Genomic DNA, 17,848 nt, shown 5'->3' with positions numbered 1-17,848 from the left:
CCTCAGTGCTCTAGCTTCCCCCCCCCTTCATTTCCTCTATGGGAACTCCGGCCTTACAAAAAGACCCCTCTACCTACCAGGACTTCTCCTCCTTAGAAGGCAGTGGGGGGCTTAAAGTAACCATTTTTCCCTGTCATATGTGCATTTGTATATTCAGAGAAAAAAATCTGAAAAAGAATATAGCACATTGTACTCTCCAGGGGGTGGGATCCTGGAGTGCTTTCACTTTCTCACTGTCATCTTCTATGCTGTTTGAATACTTTATGAAGAATGTACTTTACTTTTTTTAACTCTTAAATTTTTAAGTAACATATAAGTAGTTCAAATATATAAATATATAAATAAAATAGTAATAAGTAATAGTAAATAAATAAATAATAATACAAATAATTCAAAAGCCCATTCTCATTTTTAAAAATTCATATACTATGCCCGCCGAAGTGGCTCAGTTGGTTGGAGTGTCGTCCCATACACCAGAAGGTCGCCGGTTTGATTCCCCGTCGGGGCACATACCTGGGTTGCGGGTTCAATCCCCAGTCAGCGCACATATAGAAGGCAGCTGACCTCTCGCTCTCTCTCTCCCTCTTTCTCTCTCTGTCTCTCTCTCTTTCTCTCCTCTCTCTCTCTGCCTCTCTGCCTCTCTTTCTCTCCCTTCCTTCCTCTAAGCGTGCCCTCAGGGGAGGATTAAAAAATAAAAATTCATATAATCCATATAAAGCAAAAGGCTTCCCTAAGATCCCTCTGCCATTCTAATTTCCCTCCCCAAAAGAAAACACTGATGCTTTTTAGAATTGGATTCTTCCAGCTGCTTTATATGCACTTATATACAAATGTACACAAAGAGGTAGGTAGCTGTGTCTTCCGGAAATCGATTTACATAAATGTGATACTATTGTTCCTACTTTTATCACTTTTTTTTAAACCGAGCATGTGTTGAAGATCTCTCCCTGCCGGTGCATCTAGAAATCTCCTGTTCTCGTCTGTCGGCCGCGTGGTTTCCAAGTCGGGCCGTGGCACGGTTGGTCTGCCCGCTCCTCGCTGACGGGCATCGCGGTTGTCTCCGGCTCTCTGCCGTCCCCGACAGCGCTTTGACAAGCACCCCCGTGGGCTCCTCTTTATGCCCTCGCACTGGTGCTTTCCTGGGCCGGTTAATGACTCACAGGACGGCCAGGTTGAAGGGCCTGCGCACTTTTCATTTTAAGAGATACTACTGAATTCCTTTTAAACCAGCAAAAGCCACTAACAACAAAGAGCGAAACAAAACGGCCCTGATTTCCCATCCTGCCTCCCCAGCAGAACCACGAGGAAACTGACGCTCAAGTGGCCGGCCAGCCCGTGTGACGTGGACCCCCCTGCCCCCCATCGCCCCGCAGCTCAGCCTCCCTGCTCCCCTCTTCTCGCTGCAGGTTCAGCCCTTACGAGTGGTACGATGCTCACCCCTGCAACCCTGGCTCCGAGGTGGTGGAAAACAACTTCACTCTGCTCAACAGCTTCTGGTTCGGAATGGGGTCCCTGATGCAGCAAGGTACGGGCCCCTCCCCCGGGGGAGCCTCTTCTCCCCAGGGAACCTCTCCTCCTTGGGGGGGGTGGCTCAGGCTTTATGGACTCAGCAGAGTCAGTTCACCCTCCAGGACAGACTCAGACCTGCTGAGCCATCACAAGGTTGGAGACACCTGACACCCCGGTGTGTGCCTTTGCCCCAGGTCCCCACCCTTCACCACCACCTTTTCTGCGCCAGCTCAGGTTCTAAGGTTAAAGCAGATGAGCCGCCCCCGCCCATGTTATGCAGGGCTCCTCCCCAGCCCCCCTGCTCCGACTGAGGTGGGCATAGAGCATCCTTCTTGCTGGAGTCGAACCCACCCTCACCCCCAATGGCCTCACCACCATGGACCCTGGCTGAACAAAGTCGGACTGAGGATGGGGGGAGACTGGAGGCAGGGAGGTGGAGTGAGAGGCCATTGCAGGAATGAGATGATGGGACCTGAGCTGGGGTAGCGGCCATGGGGGTAAAGAACAGAGATGGACTAAGAGAATTTTCAAGACGGAGCAGGGACAGGACTCGGTGACCGCCTGGCTGTGGGGAGCCTGGGGGTATGAAGGGTCATGTCTGAGGTGGGACTTAGCCTGAGTGCATCAGAGGTGGGATACACAGGATGCCATGTTCTTGGATCCTCTCGAGGGAAGGCCAGTGTGCAGAACCTGGCCCTGGGCTGGTGGCCACTTTTTGGAAATACGCGCAGCTGTTCGAGTATGTCAGAAAGCAGAGCATCTGCTCCAGCTTCAAGGAGTGTGGTGAGGAGACACCATGGGCTGGAGGTGAGCACAGGGAACCGGGCCCCCAGCTAGGAAACACCTCCAAGGAGAACGTGTGCCCTTTGCTTCTGCCTATCGGTTCAGAGCCTCGTATCTTGGGAAATGGAAGAACCAAAATCTCTGCCTGTGTCAGGGTCCAGCTAAGGGACAGTGGGTGCGCAGGGGGCATGGGAGGGAAGAGGGTCCCAAGAAGATGTCCTTGCCCCTCACTCATCTGTGCGTATCCTCAAGGCCCAGCACAAACCCTGGTCCTTAGTAGACATCCACCAGCAAATGCTAAATGGATGGATAGATGGATGAATGAGTGAATGAATGATATTATCCCACTGTGTCCTGAGTGCCCACTGCCTGCCAAGCCCTGTGCTGGACACTTGAATGAAGAAAGGAAGATAAATCTGCCCCCACCTGATGATTTCCATCCATGACAGAGCCCAGGGTAGGCACTTGGGCCTGGGTAGGGGCTAACAGAGCCAGGCAGAGCTCACCAAGCAAACAACTAAAATAAGTCAATCTCCCTTTGGGGGGCAGCTCTGGCCCTCACTTGGAGCAGTCTGGGGGAGGGCCAGCAGGTGGAGGTGGCTGGTGGGGCGAGGAAGCTGGGGAGCCTTGGTGGGAAGAGACAGGCAGCTCTCAAGGGAAGTGCCTCATTCTGTCCCCACTCTTAATGAGTGTCCTGAAGCCTCACCTGGCTTCTTTGTCCATCATCTCTGTTCAGTGACAGTCAGGAAAGACCTGGAAGACCCTCAGTGCAGTAATAGCCTCTCTTCTGCATCTCCCGCTGCTATGCGAAGCGCTGGCCCCTTGCGTATTCCCCGCGAGGTTTTGATTAGGACGGAGAGAAATTGTTGTGTATTTGAAAACCTCTCCCTTGAGTGATTTCTTTGAGAGAGAAAAAAATCATCCATATCAAAGCAGACACTTTTCAGATTGCAGGTCCAAATATTCTGGAAAGTTCAGGAGTCACTTGCTATTTAAATCTCTTGAAAGCCGCCTAGTTAATTACTTCAGTTAGAAGGTTTCGTCTAAACCGTGCTCCGCGCCCAAGGTCGGGAGGAAGAGTTATCTATTTCTGCAAAGAGCTTCAAAAAATGTTGATTTTCTCCTCCTGCAAAGCACCGCATAGCAATCTTATATTTGTATACCAATTGTATCTCCAACACAATTTCGCCTCAAATTATATCGCAGCAGCGTTGCGGTATTTGTGTGAGGCCGGGAAGAGGAGGGACGGTTCCCTGTGCTTTGCAGAGTCCCGGAGAGGGGAGGTGTCTGGCATGAGATCCTACAGAGTCAGCAGCAGGGTTCACTCAGGAACCCAGGGGTCCTGGCTCCCAGGGACTTGGAACCTGGGGACATACAGGAGTCCATGGAAAGGCATCAGGGTGTCTGACAAGCCTGTGAAATGCTGGGCATGTGCCTGTGGTCCTAGAGCAGCAGATGTTAAATTTGAGCCTGCACCTGAATCACCTGGCGGGCTTCTTGAACCCAAGATGTGGGCTCCACCCCTGATGTGCATTTCTAACAAGGTCCCAGGTGGTCCAGGGCCCACACTTGGAGAACCACTGGCCGAGGGTAAGGCCTCAGCTTTCATTAGATTGCCAGCGGAGTCCATGACCCAAGGACCCGAGCAGCCCTGGCCTGGACATTGTCAGGGACCACCTGCCTCTTCCTTCTCACAGGGTCAGAACTGATGCCCAAAGCCCTGTCCACACGCATCATCGGCGGCATCTGGTGGTTCTTCACACTCATCATCATCTCCTCCTACACGGCCAACCTGGCCGCCTTTCTGACTGTGGAGCGCATGGAGTCGCCCATCGACTCTGCCGATGACCTGGCCAAGCAAACCAAAATTGAGTACGGGGCTGTCAAGGACGGGGCCACCATGACCTTCTTCAAGGTGAGGCCCTCTCCCCTCCCTCTGCAGCACCGCAAGCTGACCCTTTACTGTCCTTCCCTAACCACACAGAGCTGGGGGGTCAGAAATCCCCAGGGCTTAGTCCCTCCCTATTGGGGATCAGTTAACTTTTGGGAGTTGTGGTGATGTGGCCATCTGGGTTGGTCCCAGCACAGATCCTAGAAGTTTCTATACCTGGGACAAGCAGTGTGAGTGTGCTGTATTTCCTTAAATCATCAGAGGGGGACAGGTGGGGAAATGTAGCTGGAGAAGGGGGAACGAGAAGTGAGGCCAGAGGACTTCTTGGCCATGACTTTGGATGTTAGCAGCATCCATCACCACGTGGCTGGCGGGCAGCAGGGGGCACGTCCTCCAAGGAAGAAAGGAGGCTTAAAACTTGAACAAGTGTTTACAAACGTTGCTTAGCAGGCTACAGTCTCGGAATACTGGTGTCCAGATAAAGCCCCTGTCACCTGCTCAGGTTCCTGCTCTTAGGGGGATGTGGCCATGACTTTGCTGCTACTCCTGCTTTGCAAGGTGTTAGCTCAATTCCCCAATGTTTTTACACCTTCTGCTAGAGTAGCTGAGGGTTTAGGAGACTAGCTGACCCTGCAAACCAGTAGGTGTAGATGTTCTTTTGGAAATTAAAGCAATAGCTACCATGACCGAGAGCTCACAGTGAGCTAGGAACTGTGCTAAATGTTTGCCTCATTTAGCCTTCCTGACAAACCCTGTGAGTAGGTACTACAGTTATTTCTACTTTACACATGTGGAAACTAAGGCTCAGAGTAGTTAAGTGGCTTGTCCAAGGACTCACAGCTGAGGAAGCCAGATGCTGACCCAGGTCTGCCTTCTCCAAGGCCCATGGTCTAGGCCATGGTTCCCAGTCTAGAGTGTGCATTCAAATCACCTGGAAGGCTGGGCAAACCCAGATTGCTGGGCCTCGCTCTCAGAGTTTCTGGTTCAGTGGGTCTGGGATGGGGCCAAGAATGTGCATTTCTAACAAGTTTCCCAGGTGATGCTGCTGGTCCAGGGACATTTTGAGAACCACTGTGCCATCTATTTCTCAGAAATGGTCAGGATTTGGGAACTCTGTGGCTGTAGGTCCATTTGTTCATTTATTTATTTGTCAATTGCTCTGAATCAGTCTGAAAGCCGGGGGTCTGTCCCTTTCCCCTGGGCTTTGGCTCCCCAGCCCCAGCCCTTGCCTCCTTCCAAGCTAAGCCTCTAAGTGACGGATTGAGCCTCCAATGGGGCCTGATCGAGGAGAGAAGGAAGGGGTTGGGTGGGAAAGCCTTCCGCCTCTTGGGCACAGGAGCCCACCGAGACTGTCCCACCCCTGCCTCCCCAGTGTCTCTCCTTGAGGATGGAAGGCCCTGCTTAGCGAGGAAAAGGGCTGCCCTCTTGGACTCCGCTACTGCCGCTGAGAAGCAGCAAGCGCGGCCTCCCTAAGAGGTCACCCCCATGTATTTAGAGTGAAGGAAAGAGAAAAGCATGGTCATAGGCATGTTAGGAGCTCTCTGGGACCCTGTGTATGTGTTCATGCGTGCGAGCAGTATGTGAATATGTGTTACATGAATGTGTGCATGTAGCGGTGTATAACCCATGTATGTGTGCACATTTGTGCCCATGCAGAGTCTGCATGTGTGGGAGCATGTGTGTTTGTGTGTGAACATGAGTGTCTGCACATGTGTGCATATTGGCAAGCAAATGTGTGCATGCAGCTCTGTGACCTGGGTGTGTGCATATACGCCTGTGAGTGTCACGGTGTGTGCCAGTGTCTTCATGTATATATGTGTGGAGAATATATGCATGTCCACCTGTTTATATGTCCCCATGGGTGTGCCTAAATTAGTATGAGTGAGGAGGCTAGGCCTGTGTGTTTACATAATAGCTCATGTGTTTTGTAGTGGCCCATGGGTGTGTGGAATAGCTTTTGTGTGTGTGTGAATGATGGCCCCTGCACATGTATGTCTACATGTGTTTGTAATGGCCCATGCATGTGTGTGCATGTATGCATGTGTGTACGCATGTGCACACCTGCCTGCCCGTGCCTATCCTCAGGCTGTGGCCCAGCCCTTTGACTGCCAGAGCATCTCTCATGCATTACTCATGAGCGCATCTCTAAGCAGGGCTCCCGATCAAAGGGGAGCAGCAGAAATAAGGCCAGTGCAGGCTCATTGCCACTGATTGGATTTCCTTGCCTCCCTCCATTCTAAGATGCTCAGATTGGCTTCCCAGAGCCTAGTCCCAGCTCCCCACTGAGCCACTGTCCTCAGCATCAAGCAGCAGCTTCTGCAGCCTGCTCTGCCCTCACCTACCTTCTCTGCAAATGGCACAGTGAGGAGGGCGGGGAGGGACTTAGATGCCGCCACCCAGCTGAGATGCTGGGACTAACGGGCCCACACTCACAAGGGCCTTGGGCTAGAAACAGCAACTCCACATCCCCCTGCACAACCAACTCGACTTCCTTCCTCTCCTGATCACCAATTAATTCCTCTTGAAGTCTGGCCTTCTTGTCTCCTGCGTTAATTCCAGTGAAGCTCTACTTGCCTAGGCTCCCTTTTATTGGCAACAGGAGTGGGACTGCTCTGTAGGCGGAGAGGACCTGAATGTGGATACATTAACCCCCCCCCCCCCAGATGAGGAGCTGAAAGCATGCAGCCCTCGCCCAGATCCGTGGACAAACTGACTTCCTCCCCCGCCCCCCCTCTCTCCATAGTCATACTTCCCCCACCCAGGCCAGGTCATAGCCTCATTGTCACTTTCAAGTTAGAGCTGGAAGGAAACCTGAGTTTAACCTGGAGAAACCGAGGCCCAGAGGGGCTGGGTGATTGGCCCATGATCACACAGCAGATCAATGGTGGAGCTGGGATGTAAGGTCAGATATTCTGTCTGCGCACGAAGTGCCCTCTCCCACCCCCACTTCGGGGTCTTCTTCTGGAGGGACTGTCTCCTGCCCTGCCCATGAGTGTATATGGCAAGGCTGGCACTCGGGATGAACAGGGATCAGCTCCAGGAGTACCCACAGGATGTCTAGGAGACATTGGCAAAGTCAACAGTCAAAAGTCAGTTTATCGAGCCCTTACTAGGTGCCAGCAACATTTCAAGCACTTTACTTTTATAGTAGTACCCCTTATCCACGGGGGACATGTTCCATCACCCCCAGTGGATGTCTGAAACCACAGATAGTACGGAACCCTGTATACACTACGTTTTTTCCTAGGCATGCATACAATTTATAGCTTCTCTTTAGTATATCCAATTGCCAGCATCACTACACTCACACTTTGGGGCCATTATTAAGTAAAATAAGGGTGACTTGAACACAAGCACTGCGATACCATGACAGTCCGTCTGATAACTGAGATGGCTACTAAGTAAGTAATGGTGGGGAGCTTATGCAGTGTGAATACACTGGACAAAGGGATGACTCGTGTTCTGCAAAGGGAGGAGTAGGACAGCTCGAGATTTCATCACACTGCTCAGAACAATATGCAATTTAAAACGTATGAATTGTTTATTTCTGGGATTTTCCATTTAATATTTTTGGACCATGCTTGGCCGTGGGTGACTGGAACCATGGATAACAGGGGACTGCTATATTCACTCATATCATTCTCTTAACTACGGTAGAAAATAGAGACTATTATTATCACCTCCACTTTGCACATGATGAAAGTAGGCTCAGAAAGTAACCTGAATTAACACCAACTTGCCCAGCATCAAGCTACTGAAAGGCAGAGCTGGGATTTGAACCCAAGCCATCTGGCTCTAGTGCCTGTGCTTTTTGTCACTGTGTCCGTATCACCTCTCTAAGGAGCCAGCCAGTCCAGGAGTCAGTTGGGAAGGATGGAAGCCACAATCAGTTGACCTGGATCCCCAGCCTAGAACAGTTGCTCAAATAATAAACAAGACAATCTATCTGATAACCGTGTGTGTGTGTGTGTGTGTGTGTGTGTGTGTGTGTGTGTACGTGCACGCACACTTGTGTACCATTGTTGAATTAAAGGATGGAATTAAAAGATGACAGGAGCCGAGTAGAGCAAATGCAGGAGATCGTGTTGAGGACCAGAACCAAGCAGGTGGCAGCCCTGAATGTCCCAGTCCAGAGCAGGTGAACCTCAATTCCGTGGTTAGCCTGTGTTCCTGGTTAAGCTGCAAACCACCTTAAAAAGTGCCCCCGGCTGAGAGTAGAACTCATCCCATTCCTGTCCAAAAACAACTGCAGAAGTGGGGTGTTGGGCTCTCTCCGGGGAGCTCAGATCCCCCGCCACTCCCCCACCCTGCAGCCCGAGACGCATGGCTGGAGGCAGCCCCATCATTCCAGAGGAAACTTCATTTGAAGAGTTGTCAGGGAGCAGCAGACATCACAAACAGCGTCTCCTGTGTTGTCCTCCCTCCGTCTTGGAAGATAAAAATTAATTAGGAGATGAAAAAGGAGGCCTTTGAAAGCACCGGTTGGCTGTAAAAATATGTAGGCAAAATGTAAAGGAGAACGTTGGGAAAGCAGGTTCTTTGCAGGGAGAGCTGAGCAGCTTTGAAGGGGAGAGGGTGTCAGAAGATAGCTTCTCCCAAGATTTAACCCTCTCTGGTGTTGGGGTGCGGGAGGCACATTACATGTGGGTGGGACTCTGTATGAGGGACAGCCGCTTAGAAAAGAGATGGGAGCTGGGGGCCAAGAGTTTTAGACTCTCTGGGTTCCTGGCCCTTCCCCTTGCACGGCCTTGCCCTGTCCGAGCACCCTAGCCTGGAAGGCACTTGCAGAGGCCATTCAGTCCACCACCACCCCCTTTCAGCTGCTTAGCACTCTTCTGTGAGCTGGAGGGCTCAGGGGGCAGTCCCTGACCTCAGCTTCCTGTTCCCCTGACCTGTCTGCTGGCCTCCCCAATGGTGCATGAGCCCTGTTTTCAATCAGTGGTGGGTTGGAAGACCAATATGCAGTGACCAGGCAGAGCTGGGTGGGATGCACCTGGACCAGTCAAGTCACATCAATCTCAAAGTCAGACAAAACTGAAGTCTTGGGTGTTGTCTCTGCTGGGTGACCTTGGGCAAGTCATGTTACCTCTCTGAGCCTGAATTTGCTCACCTGTATGACAAAGATACCAGTTCCCACCATGGGCCAATTAGCAAGAGGATTCAGTGAGCTGCACTACCTGCAGTGGTTGGCCCAGTGCCGGGCACACAAGAACACTGAAGTCCCAGGCTCTGTCCTCTGGATGCCACCCCAGTTGGCTGGCACAAAAGATGGGGAAGCAGACTGGACCCTTTGCTCCTATTGCTCCTTAGTCCCGAAAAGGAGTACATTGGAGAGAGCCCAGGCAGCGGACACTTGGAGGCTCTCCATTCTTCCAGGTCCTTCAGGACTGGGCCTTTGTGGAGGGCATTGGTGCCTCTGTCACAGGATGGCCATCTGCCTCTATACAGAGAGAAGCACTTCAGGAGGTGCCCAGAGGTCCCCAGAACAGAACAGACCCAGAGCAGGCAGAGGAGCAGCGACAGGTGCAGGGGGTGGGCCGGTGATGCTGGGAAGTTATTGAAAACCACTCAGTTACTGAGGACCTCTCTGTGCCTTAGTTTTCTCATCTATGAAATGGGTGTAAAATAGTGTCCACCTGCTAGAGTTACTGAGATGATTAAATGGGAAAATTCACATGTACAGCTTGGAACTGCACCTGACCCAGAGTACACATGCCATAAACACTATTTTTATTGTTGATTGTTGAAACCGGTGATACAACGCCTCTTCAGCCCACAGATATGATTTTGAGGGCCACACATTGCTTATACTTTTTAAATTTGTTGCCAACATTTTAAAATTGGGAGATATTTGCATTTAAAAAATTCACATTTTCAGCTGCCTGAAAATGTGAAAGACAGAGCATCACGGAGCCGGCTCTTCCATGAAGCAACAGTTGTCAGGAGCTGAGAGATGATGGGTCTCTCCAGTTATCAAAAATTCCACTCAGCATTCTTTACTTATTACAGTGCCCTGCTTGGATCCTGTCAGCATTCACTGAGTGTTGTGTCATTATAGCCTATAGCAACACTGTACTGTAGAAACTATTATCCCCAATTTCTAGATGAGAAAACTGAGCCTTAAAAAGTCTTAAAGAGCCTTAGAGAGAAATAATGATGCCAGGCACTTACTGAGTGCTTCACAGGCCAGGCTCTGTGCTAAGCTAACCCCCATGCAAAGTGAGGCTCAGAGATGTGATGTCACTAGCCTGTGGTTACAGAAGGAGCTGGCATTTAAAACCAGAGTTCATGCAGTGGGGCCGACCCCTCCCACCACCACCCCAGCCTGCAGCCCTCCCCTCCTGACTTCCCCCTTCAGGGGCCAGCCTGCAGCCTCGCACAGGCAGGCCTCGGGGGCCTGTGCAGACGGCAGAGGCTGCTGCCGGGCTGGAGGGTCAGCCGGTCTGTCCTGGCCAGGCGGGCAGAGCAGCAGACTTAGGGAGACCCCCTGGCCCCGTGGAAATAAGCCAAGAGATATGATTCACTGCTCGAGTATGGGGAACTGATAAAGCCAAAGACTCCACACCCAGGGATAAGAAAGCCAATTACTTTGGGAAAGGTTTCCTTTCCAACATGGAAAATACCCCCAGTTTCACGTGCAATCTCCCTGCGCACGCTCCCCAGGATTCAGCTCCCTTTGGGATTTATATATATATATACCTACATACAGTTTCTTGTACAGGAATGTTAAATTCTCAAGATTAAGTATCTCTGGTTGAGGAAAATCAATTTACTTCTTTGAGGAGACCGGAATTGAAAGTCGTGAGCCTGAAACTTACTTTCCTGCCAATTTTACTGATAAAAAAAGTCTCTTCATCCTGGCACGTTTCCCTGTATGGCTGCTGCAAACAATTCCATTAATTGACTTAGGTGACTGGCCCCTGAAGCAATGCTTATTAAGGCTCCCAATGGAGCTGGGACAGGCAGGGTGACTCAGGAGCCGTAGGTAGGTGGGACTCCGTTCCCTGGGGTGGTGACTATAGCTCAGGTGTCTCTGGTGGCCAGGCCCAGGGAGATGGAAGAGAGGCCTGAGATTCCAGGAAGGGCCCTAGATGTACTTTTCCTTGTCTCAAACATGCCAGAGGGAAGCTTTTCAGAGAGATGCCCAGAATCAGAGAATCACAGGACAGAACATAAGGGGGACAGAGACTGTGAGTGGGGGTGTTTGAGAATGGGGGCCCCAAGATATAAGACAAGCACAGTGGGCATTCTAGGGATGTAGATTTCATGCCCATCTGCCTAAAGGTAATCAAGGGAGTGACTTTGTTGGCACCGGAGCTGGCAGAGAAGAACCTCTTAAAACCAGCATCACAGTCGGCTTCCTGCCTTACTGTCACCTCTCATCTTAACTGGCCCAGGCTTTCTGGTGTCCTTTCCCATCTTCCTCACTCTGTTCCTTTACCCACTGGAGGCTTTTATGTGTCCTTTCTCAAAGCCTATCGGCCCCAACACTCCCTCAAGCCCCCAGTGGAAATTTCTGTCTCCTTCTATGGTACAGTGTTACTGGAAAGAGCATATGTATTGGGGGAATGGGGTGCTGAGGCAAGGACTCATGGGGCAGTTTGCAGAGTAAGGAGAAGCTCTTATCTTCTGAGACAGGAGTGGGACAAGGCTCCCGGAATGGTTCATTGTCAAGTCACTTTGGCCAGGCTCGAGATTCTCCCTGTGGCTGACTGTGTGCATAGGAGTGGGTGGATAAGATGCATGAGGCAGAGAGGTGGATGGAAGGTAGGGTGATGGATAGAGGAGTAAGAGGATGGATGGATGGATGGATGGATGGATGGATGGATGGATGGATGGACAGATGGTTGCCCAGGTGGGTGAATGGGTGGATAAATAGGCAGAAGGCTAGGTGGATGGTCAGATAGTTAGTTGAATAAATTAGCATATAGATAGTATGTGAGTGAATGGGTGAGAACATGAACATGATGAATGAGGGGGTGGTGGATGGATGGGTGGGTGGATGGATGGTGGATGGATGGATGGATAGATGGGTGGATGGATGGATGGATGGTGGATGGATGGATAGATGGGTGGATGGATGGATGGATGGATGGATAGATGGATGGGTAGATGGATGGATGGATGGGTAGATGGATGGATGGGTAGGTTGCATGCATACATTGGAGGTGTAAAGGGAGCCCTGGTGGCCTAATAAACCCCTGGTTCCCAGCTCTCATAGAAGGAGAATTTGGAAAGCATGAGAGACTGGGATGGAAAAGGAGCTGAGGTGCTAGAGTCACTGAAGAGAGAATAGTATTTAGTTACCATAACCAGGTGGGTAGAATACCAGGACCATGTGTACCTAGTAATCAGGGATGATAGGACTTGAATAATCTGATTAAAGGAATAGTTAGAATTGATTATCTGGAAAAATAATTATATTGGGAACAGAAATAGCTTGTGTGAGTATGTGTATAAAAGAGTGTATCAGTTATCTATGGCTGTGTAACAAATTACCCAAAACTTAGTGCTTGAAACAACACTTACGATCTCACAACCTGTGGGTCAGGATTCAGCGCAGCTTCACTGGGTCCTCTTGATTGGTTGTCTCACAGGCTGCATCCAAGGTGTCAGCTAATGCTGCAGTCATCTCAGGGCTCCGCTGCAAGCTCCCCCACATGACCGTTGGCGGGACTCAGTTCCTCTTTGGCTATTGGACCGAGGGCTCAGTTCTTCACTGGCCATTAGCTGGAGGCTGCCCTTCATTCCCAGCCATGTGGGCCTGCACATGTAATGATTCTATAAATATAAGAGAGAAAAAATAATTTTTTAAAAGCCAGTGTGAAAACCACTGGTGCCACAGCAAAGAGCCAAGGGTTTCCAGATGGAGGGCCTGGGGCTGAATCGCAGCTTTATCACTCACTGGCTGTGTGTTTGGGGCCTCCCCTCCCAGGGCCTCGGTGCGTGGCGCCCCCTCACTTCCAGGACTGTAGACAGAGCCCATGGCCAGCCCTGCAGGCCAGGTCCCGGCTGTGCTCAGTAACTGTGTGCATCCCCTCCCCTCGCGGCGCAGAAATCCAAGATCTCCACCTTCGAGAAGATGTGGGCCTTCATGAGCAGCAAGCCCTCGGCGCTGGTGAAGAACAACGAGGAAGGCATCCAGAGGGCGCTGACCGCGGACTACGCGCTGCTCATGGAGTCCACGGCCATCGAGTACGTCACCCAGAGGAACTGCAACCTCACCCAGATCGGGGGCCTCATCGACTCCAAGGGCTACGGCATTGGCACGCCCATGGGTGAGCGAGGGGCTGCAGGCGGGGGGGGGGGGTTTGGCGAGGCCCCCACATCCACTCCCACACACAGTGGCCGGCTCCCTCTCCCAGCTCTTCCCACTGAGCCTTGAGAGTTGGCATCTCCCCAGCCCAGAGATGCAGGCAGGGGTGGCCCAGAACTGGGGCAAACACAGAGGTGGGGCAGCGCAGAGGGCCTGCTGCTCTCCCTGGCCTCGGCCCTGTTGACACAGCCCAGACACCGCGATGCGCGGGCAAGACCCCCTCCCCAGGTGAGGACGCTGCCTCCCACCCACAAGCCGTATAGACAGAGGCCTTCTGACAATAGGGTCACCCTCTTATGAGCTCCCCAAGAGGGCCAGTGATGTGGCCGGCATTGGCCAGGGTGCTGTTTGGGGCACACAGGATGGACCGAATGCCGCTGACATCTGTCGCCTCATCCCAACTCAGGCTCCCCGTATCGGGACAAGATCACCATCGCCATCCTGCAGCTGCAAGAGGAGGACAAGCTGCACATCATGAAGGAGAAGTGGTGGCGGGGCACCGGGTGTCCCGAGGAGGAAAACAAAGAGGCCAGCGCCCTGGGGATCCAGAAGATTGGGGGCATCTTCATCGTCCTGGCCGCCGGGCTGGTTCTGTCGGTGCTGGTGGCCGTGGGCGAGTTTGTGTACAAGCTCCGCAAAACAGCCGAGCGAGAGCAGGTGAGCCCCGCACGCCGGCACCTTCAAGGGAGGGAGAGGGCGGGAGGGAGATGGAAGAAGGGGGCTTATGCTGGTATCATACCTCCTACGTGCCAGGCACAAGGTAACCTCTGACCTCCCCCTCGCCATCGCCCACCCTGCATGCCACTCACCGGGAGCCCGCCAGTCCCCGCCCGGCGCTGACTGAGACACCTCCCCGTCCCCGCCGCCCCAGCCAGGCCGGGCTGTCCTCTAGCTGGGCCCTGCACAGCCTCCAGCCCGGCCTTCCTGCCTCCACACTCCCTCTCCGCCCCCCCCATCCCCCCCCCCCCCCCCCCCCCCCCCCCCCCGCTCTCCATCCACAGCCAGGGCCCCCTGTGAGCCTTGATTCAAACCCTGCCATTCCCCTGCATAAAACCCTCCAGGCTAATTACTGGAGCTGGGCGATGGTTACACAGGGGTTCATTAGACTGTTCTCTCTACTTCTGCATAGAGCTGGAAATTTCCATAATCAAAAGTTTAAAAAAGAAGAAGGCTAAGAGGTCCCGCCCCAGCGTTCAGATAGGAGAACCTACACTCAACCTGTCTGATTAATTCAAGTGCCTTTGGGCAGTGGCTCTGGGTCCCCACGAGCAAATTAGAATCACGAGGAGAGGGTTTTTCAAGTGCTAATGTCCTGGCCTCAGTCCCCGAGACTCCGTTTTAATTGGTCTGTGGTGGAGCCTGGCATTGGCTCTGCGGTGGAGCCTGGCATTGGCGTCTTAAGAACGTGCACGGGGTGACTTCAGTGAGCACCTGAGCTGAGGGCCGCTGGGCTGGGGGAAGCGCCTCTCACCACGAAGCTCAAAGCGACACCGGGCCAATGCTGAAAAAGAGTGTATGTGGTTAGGTCGTGTGTACAGGGGACCATTAGAAACAGGCAGCTTTTACATCCGTCAAAAATGAAACGGAGCCCTTTATAAGCAGCAAGCCTGAGTCAGCAATGCACCCAATGGAAGTGGCCAAGATATGTGTGGTTTTACTTACAAAGATGTTCATAGAAGTGTTCGTTATCACATGGTAAACAAAACATAAACAGGAAGCACCCTAAATGTCCAATAATCAGGTATGGCTAAAACAATTATGATACATTTAAAAAATAAACTCTTTAGGAATTTCCATTATAATTGGAATGAGCTCCAAATTCGGCCAAAAAGCCTACGGGATCTGCCCCTTGCCCACCTCTCTGACTTTCTACTTCCCACCCCACCCCCTTCTCTGCTCCACACACACTGGCTTCCTTTTAAAGTCCTTAGTGCACCAAACACGTTTCAGGCCTCTGCACATGCTGTTCTGTCCACCTGAAAAGATCTTCCCCCCTGAGTGCCATATCCTTGGCATCTTCTGGTCATTCAGTTTCAGCTCAAAGGTCACCTCTCAAGTAGCCGTCCCTCCTGTCTCTACTGCCAACCCCTCTCTATCCCATTTTACTGCTTTATTCTTAATAGTTATCACTCTCTGAAATTATTTGTTTACATGCTTATTACCTGTTTCTAGTCCTCCCTGAGGCTGGGACCTTATCTGTCATTCTCACTGCTCTATGCCTAACACCTAGAATAGTACCTGGCACATAGTAGGGGCTCAGTAAATATTTTCAGAATAAAGAAAGGGAGGTGAGGGATGATGTTTTGTGTTTAGTGGGTGAACAAGGGGAAGCTTGGAGAGGGCACACAGCTGGAAGAGGCAGAGCCAGAATTCGAAGCCAGGTCCCGCTCCCCTGCACCGCACAGCCTGTGTACAAGCTGTCTGGGTGCTGATGCCCTGGCCTGACTGGATAAGTTGAGGCATTGGTGGTCCCCACTGCCTTCCAGACAAACTGCAGGGCAACCTCTGCCATCATATGCCTGAGAGTGATGCTGCAGATTTGCTGTTCCTCTCCAGTACTCACAGGAACTTAGGCCAGAGGAGGCCACTGCCACTCAGCTACCCTGCAGGGACCTACCTCCCAGACGCTCACCTTGAGAAACACATGCTGGATTCCCTGAGTGGGAGCTCGGTGACCCTCCCCTTGGTTGGAAGCCCCCTACACATTCATCAGTTGTTTCTTAAACCCTGACTCTGTGCCAGGACTAGGGCTGGGGGCTGGGCTCATGGGCAGGAAACTGACCGGTTCCTGCTCTCAGAATCTAGTGGAGAAAAGTTAGATGGGTCAGCTCCTCAAACTTTAATGTATATGCCAATCAGAGCCTCAGTGTGCTCATCTGTAAAATGGGAATAAGGTAATACTACCCGCCCTACCACCTTAGTGTCCAAACAAGAATGTGGTGTTCTGTAGGCTGCTACACAAACTGTTCGTCTTGCCCCGAGCGGAGGGTGGGCAGGGTGAAGGGGTGAGAGAGACCTGGTAGCCTTAGCACAGGCTCGGAAGGAAGGGTGGGAGTTGGCTGGAGTTGCAGGGCCGGGCCTCACCCCTCTGCCCTTTCCCTCCCACCCCACCCCAGCGTTCCTTCTGCAGCACCCTGGCCGACGAGATCCGGTTCGCCCTTACCTGCCAGCGTCGGGTCAAGCACAAGCCGCAGCCTCCCATGATGGTCAAAACCGACGCCGTCATCAACATGCACACATTCAATGACCGCCGGCTCCCGGGCAAGGACAGCATGACCTGCAGCACATCACTGGCCCCCGTATTTCCCTGAGCACTGGTGGGGTGGGGACCGCAGGCCTGGGGGCAGGGCGGAGAAAAGCAAAGGACACTGGAAGGAACGTCCCCTGTCCCCACACTGGGCTTGGGGACCGGAGCTGCTGCCTGCCTGTTGGGCCAGGAGCCCTCTGCTCTAACCTACCGGGAAACCAGCAGGCCCCCAGGCCAGCCGCCTGGGCTTCACTCTCCTGTTTCCTCTGTGGGTTTCTGACGCTGCCAGCCGAGACAGCCAAGGCCAAAGGAAGCACATGCCTCTCTCAGGCCACACTCACCTGCCCCTCAACTTTCCTCTACAGTCAGAAGTTTCTACCATGGCCCTTCAGAGGCCAAAGAAAGTAGGCAACAGCTCTTTTGTTGCCACTCCTTCCCCAGCAGCCCGGGTCTCCTGGGGCTTAACTGTGAGACCAGAAACACAAACCCTGGGCATCGCAAGGATGCTCTAGTTTGGCTGCCAGTGGGAGCTGAAGATGCAGGATGGCCACCCACTTGCCTGGGCAGAGGGAAGACTTCATTCCCCAGGGGCTGCCCACATGCTTCTGAACTCCTGGACTTGGCACCACCCGTGGCAGCCCCTGTTCGGGCAAAGATGAAGGCAGAGAGCCCCATAGGGGAAAGGAGGAGCTGGGGTCTGGGAGCGAGGAGAACGCACAGAGGCCACCATACGAATTCTCACAGACAATGTCCAATGGCCCCCACTTCCCTAGGGGAGTGCGGGAGGGGTCGGAGCAAATTCTTCTCCACTTTGTGGCCAGAGGAGAATCTCTCAAAAGGGATGCCCGGAGACTCAGCCAATATTTGAAGCTCAGAGGAGCAGTGGATTCCATGGAAACCCCACAGGCCCTCAGTCATTGGATCTTACCTTGCTGGTTACCAAGCTGTTTTTTAAACCCTGATGGCATTAGGGAGCTTGGGCTCCTTGCCGTCCACTCATCAGCAGCTCCCCATCCCTGGCCAGCTGGCCATGAGATGCTTCTGTCATCTCGGAAGGAGAGTAGCCTAGGTCAAAGTGAGAGTCAGACCACCCCACCTCAAA

At 52.5% G+C, this 17,848-nt stretch overlaps 1 protein-coding gene across 1 annotated transcript in view; it reads left to right on the top strand.

Annotated features, from left to right (window-relative positions):
• The window catches only part of GRIK3 (glutamate ionotropic receptor kainate type subunit 3), a gene marked incomplete at both ends in the record, with an annotated part of 185,881 nt that extends 169,071 nt beyond the window's left edge, over window positions 1–16,810 (top strand). The window contains 5 exons of the mRNA XM_081144903.1: window positions 1,407–1,525; window positions 3,990–4,207; window positions 13,239–13,461; window positions 13,906–14,156; window positions 16,616–16,810. Of these exons, the coding sequence (XP_081001029.1) occupies window positions 1,407–1,525; window positions 3,990–4,207; window positions 13,239–13,461; window positions 13,906–14,156; window positions 16,616–16,810 (1,006 nt within the window). The remainder of the gene's footprint in view (window positions 1–1,406; window positions 1,526–3,989; window positions 4,208–13,238; window positions 13,462–13,905; window positions 14,157–16,615) is intronic.
• Window positions 16,811–17,848: the final 1,038 nt, after the last annotated feature.

The sequence above is a fragment of the Miniopterus schreibersii genome (genome assembly GCF_964146895.1).
Source record: "Miniopterus schreibersii genome assembly, chromosome: 8".
NCBI classification, from domain to species: domain Eukaryota; kingdom Metazoa; phylum Chordata; class Mammalia; order Chiroptera; family Miniopteridae; genus Miniopterus; species Miniopterus schreibersii.
Note: the sequence above shows the minus strand (reverse complement) of the source record. Positions and strands in the feature narration are given on the sequence as shown.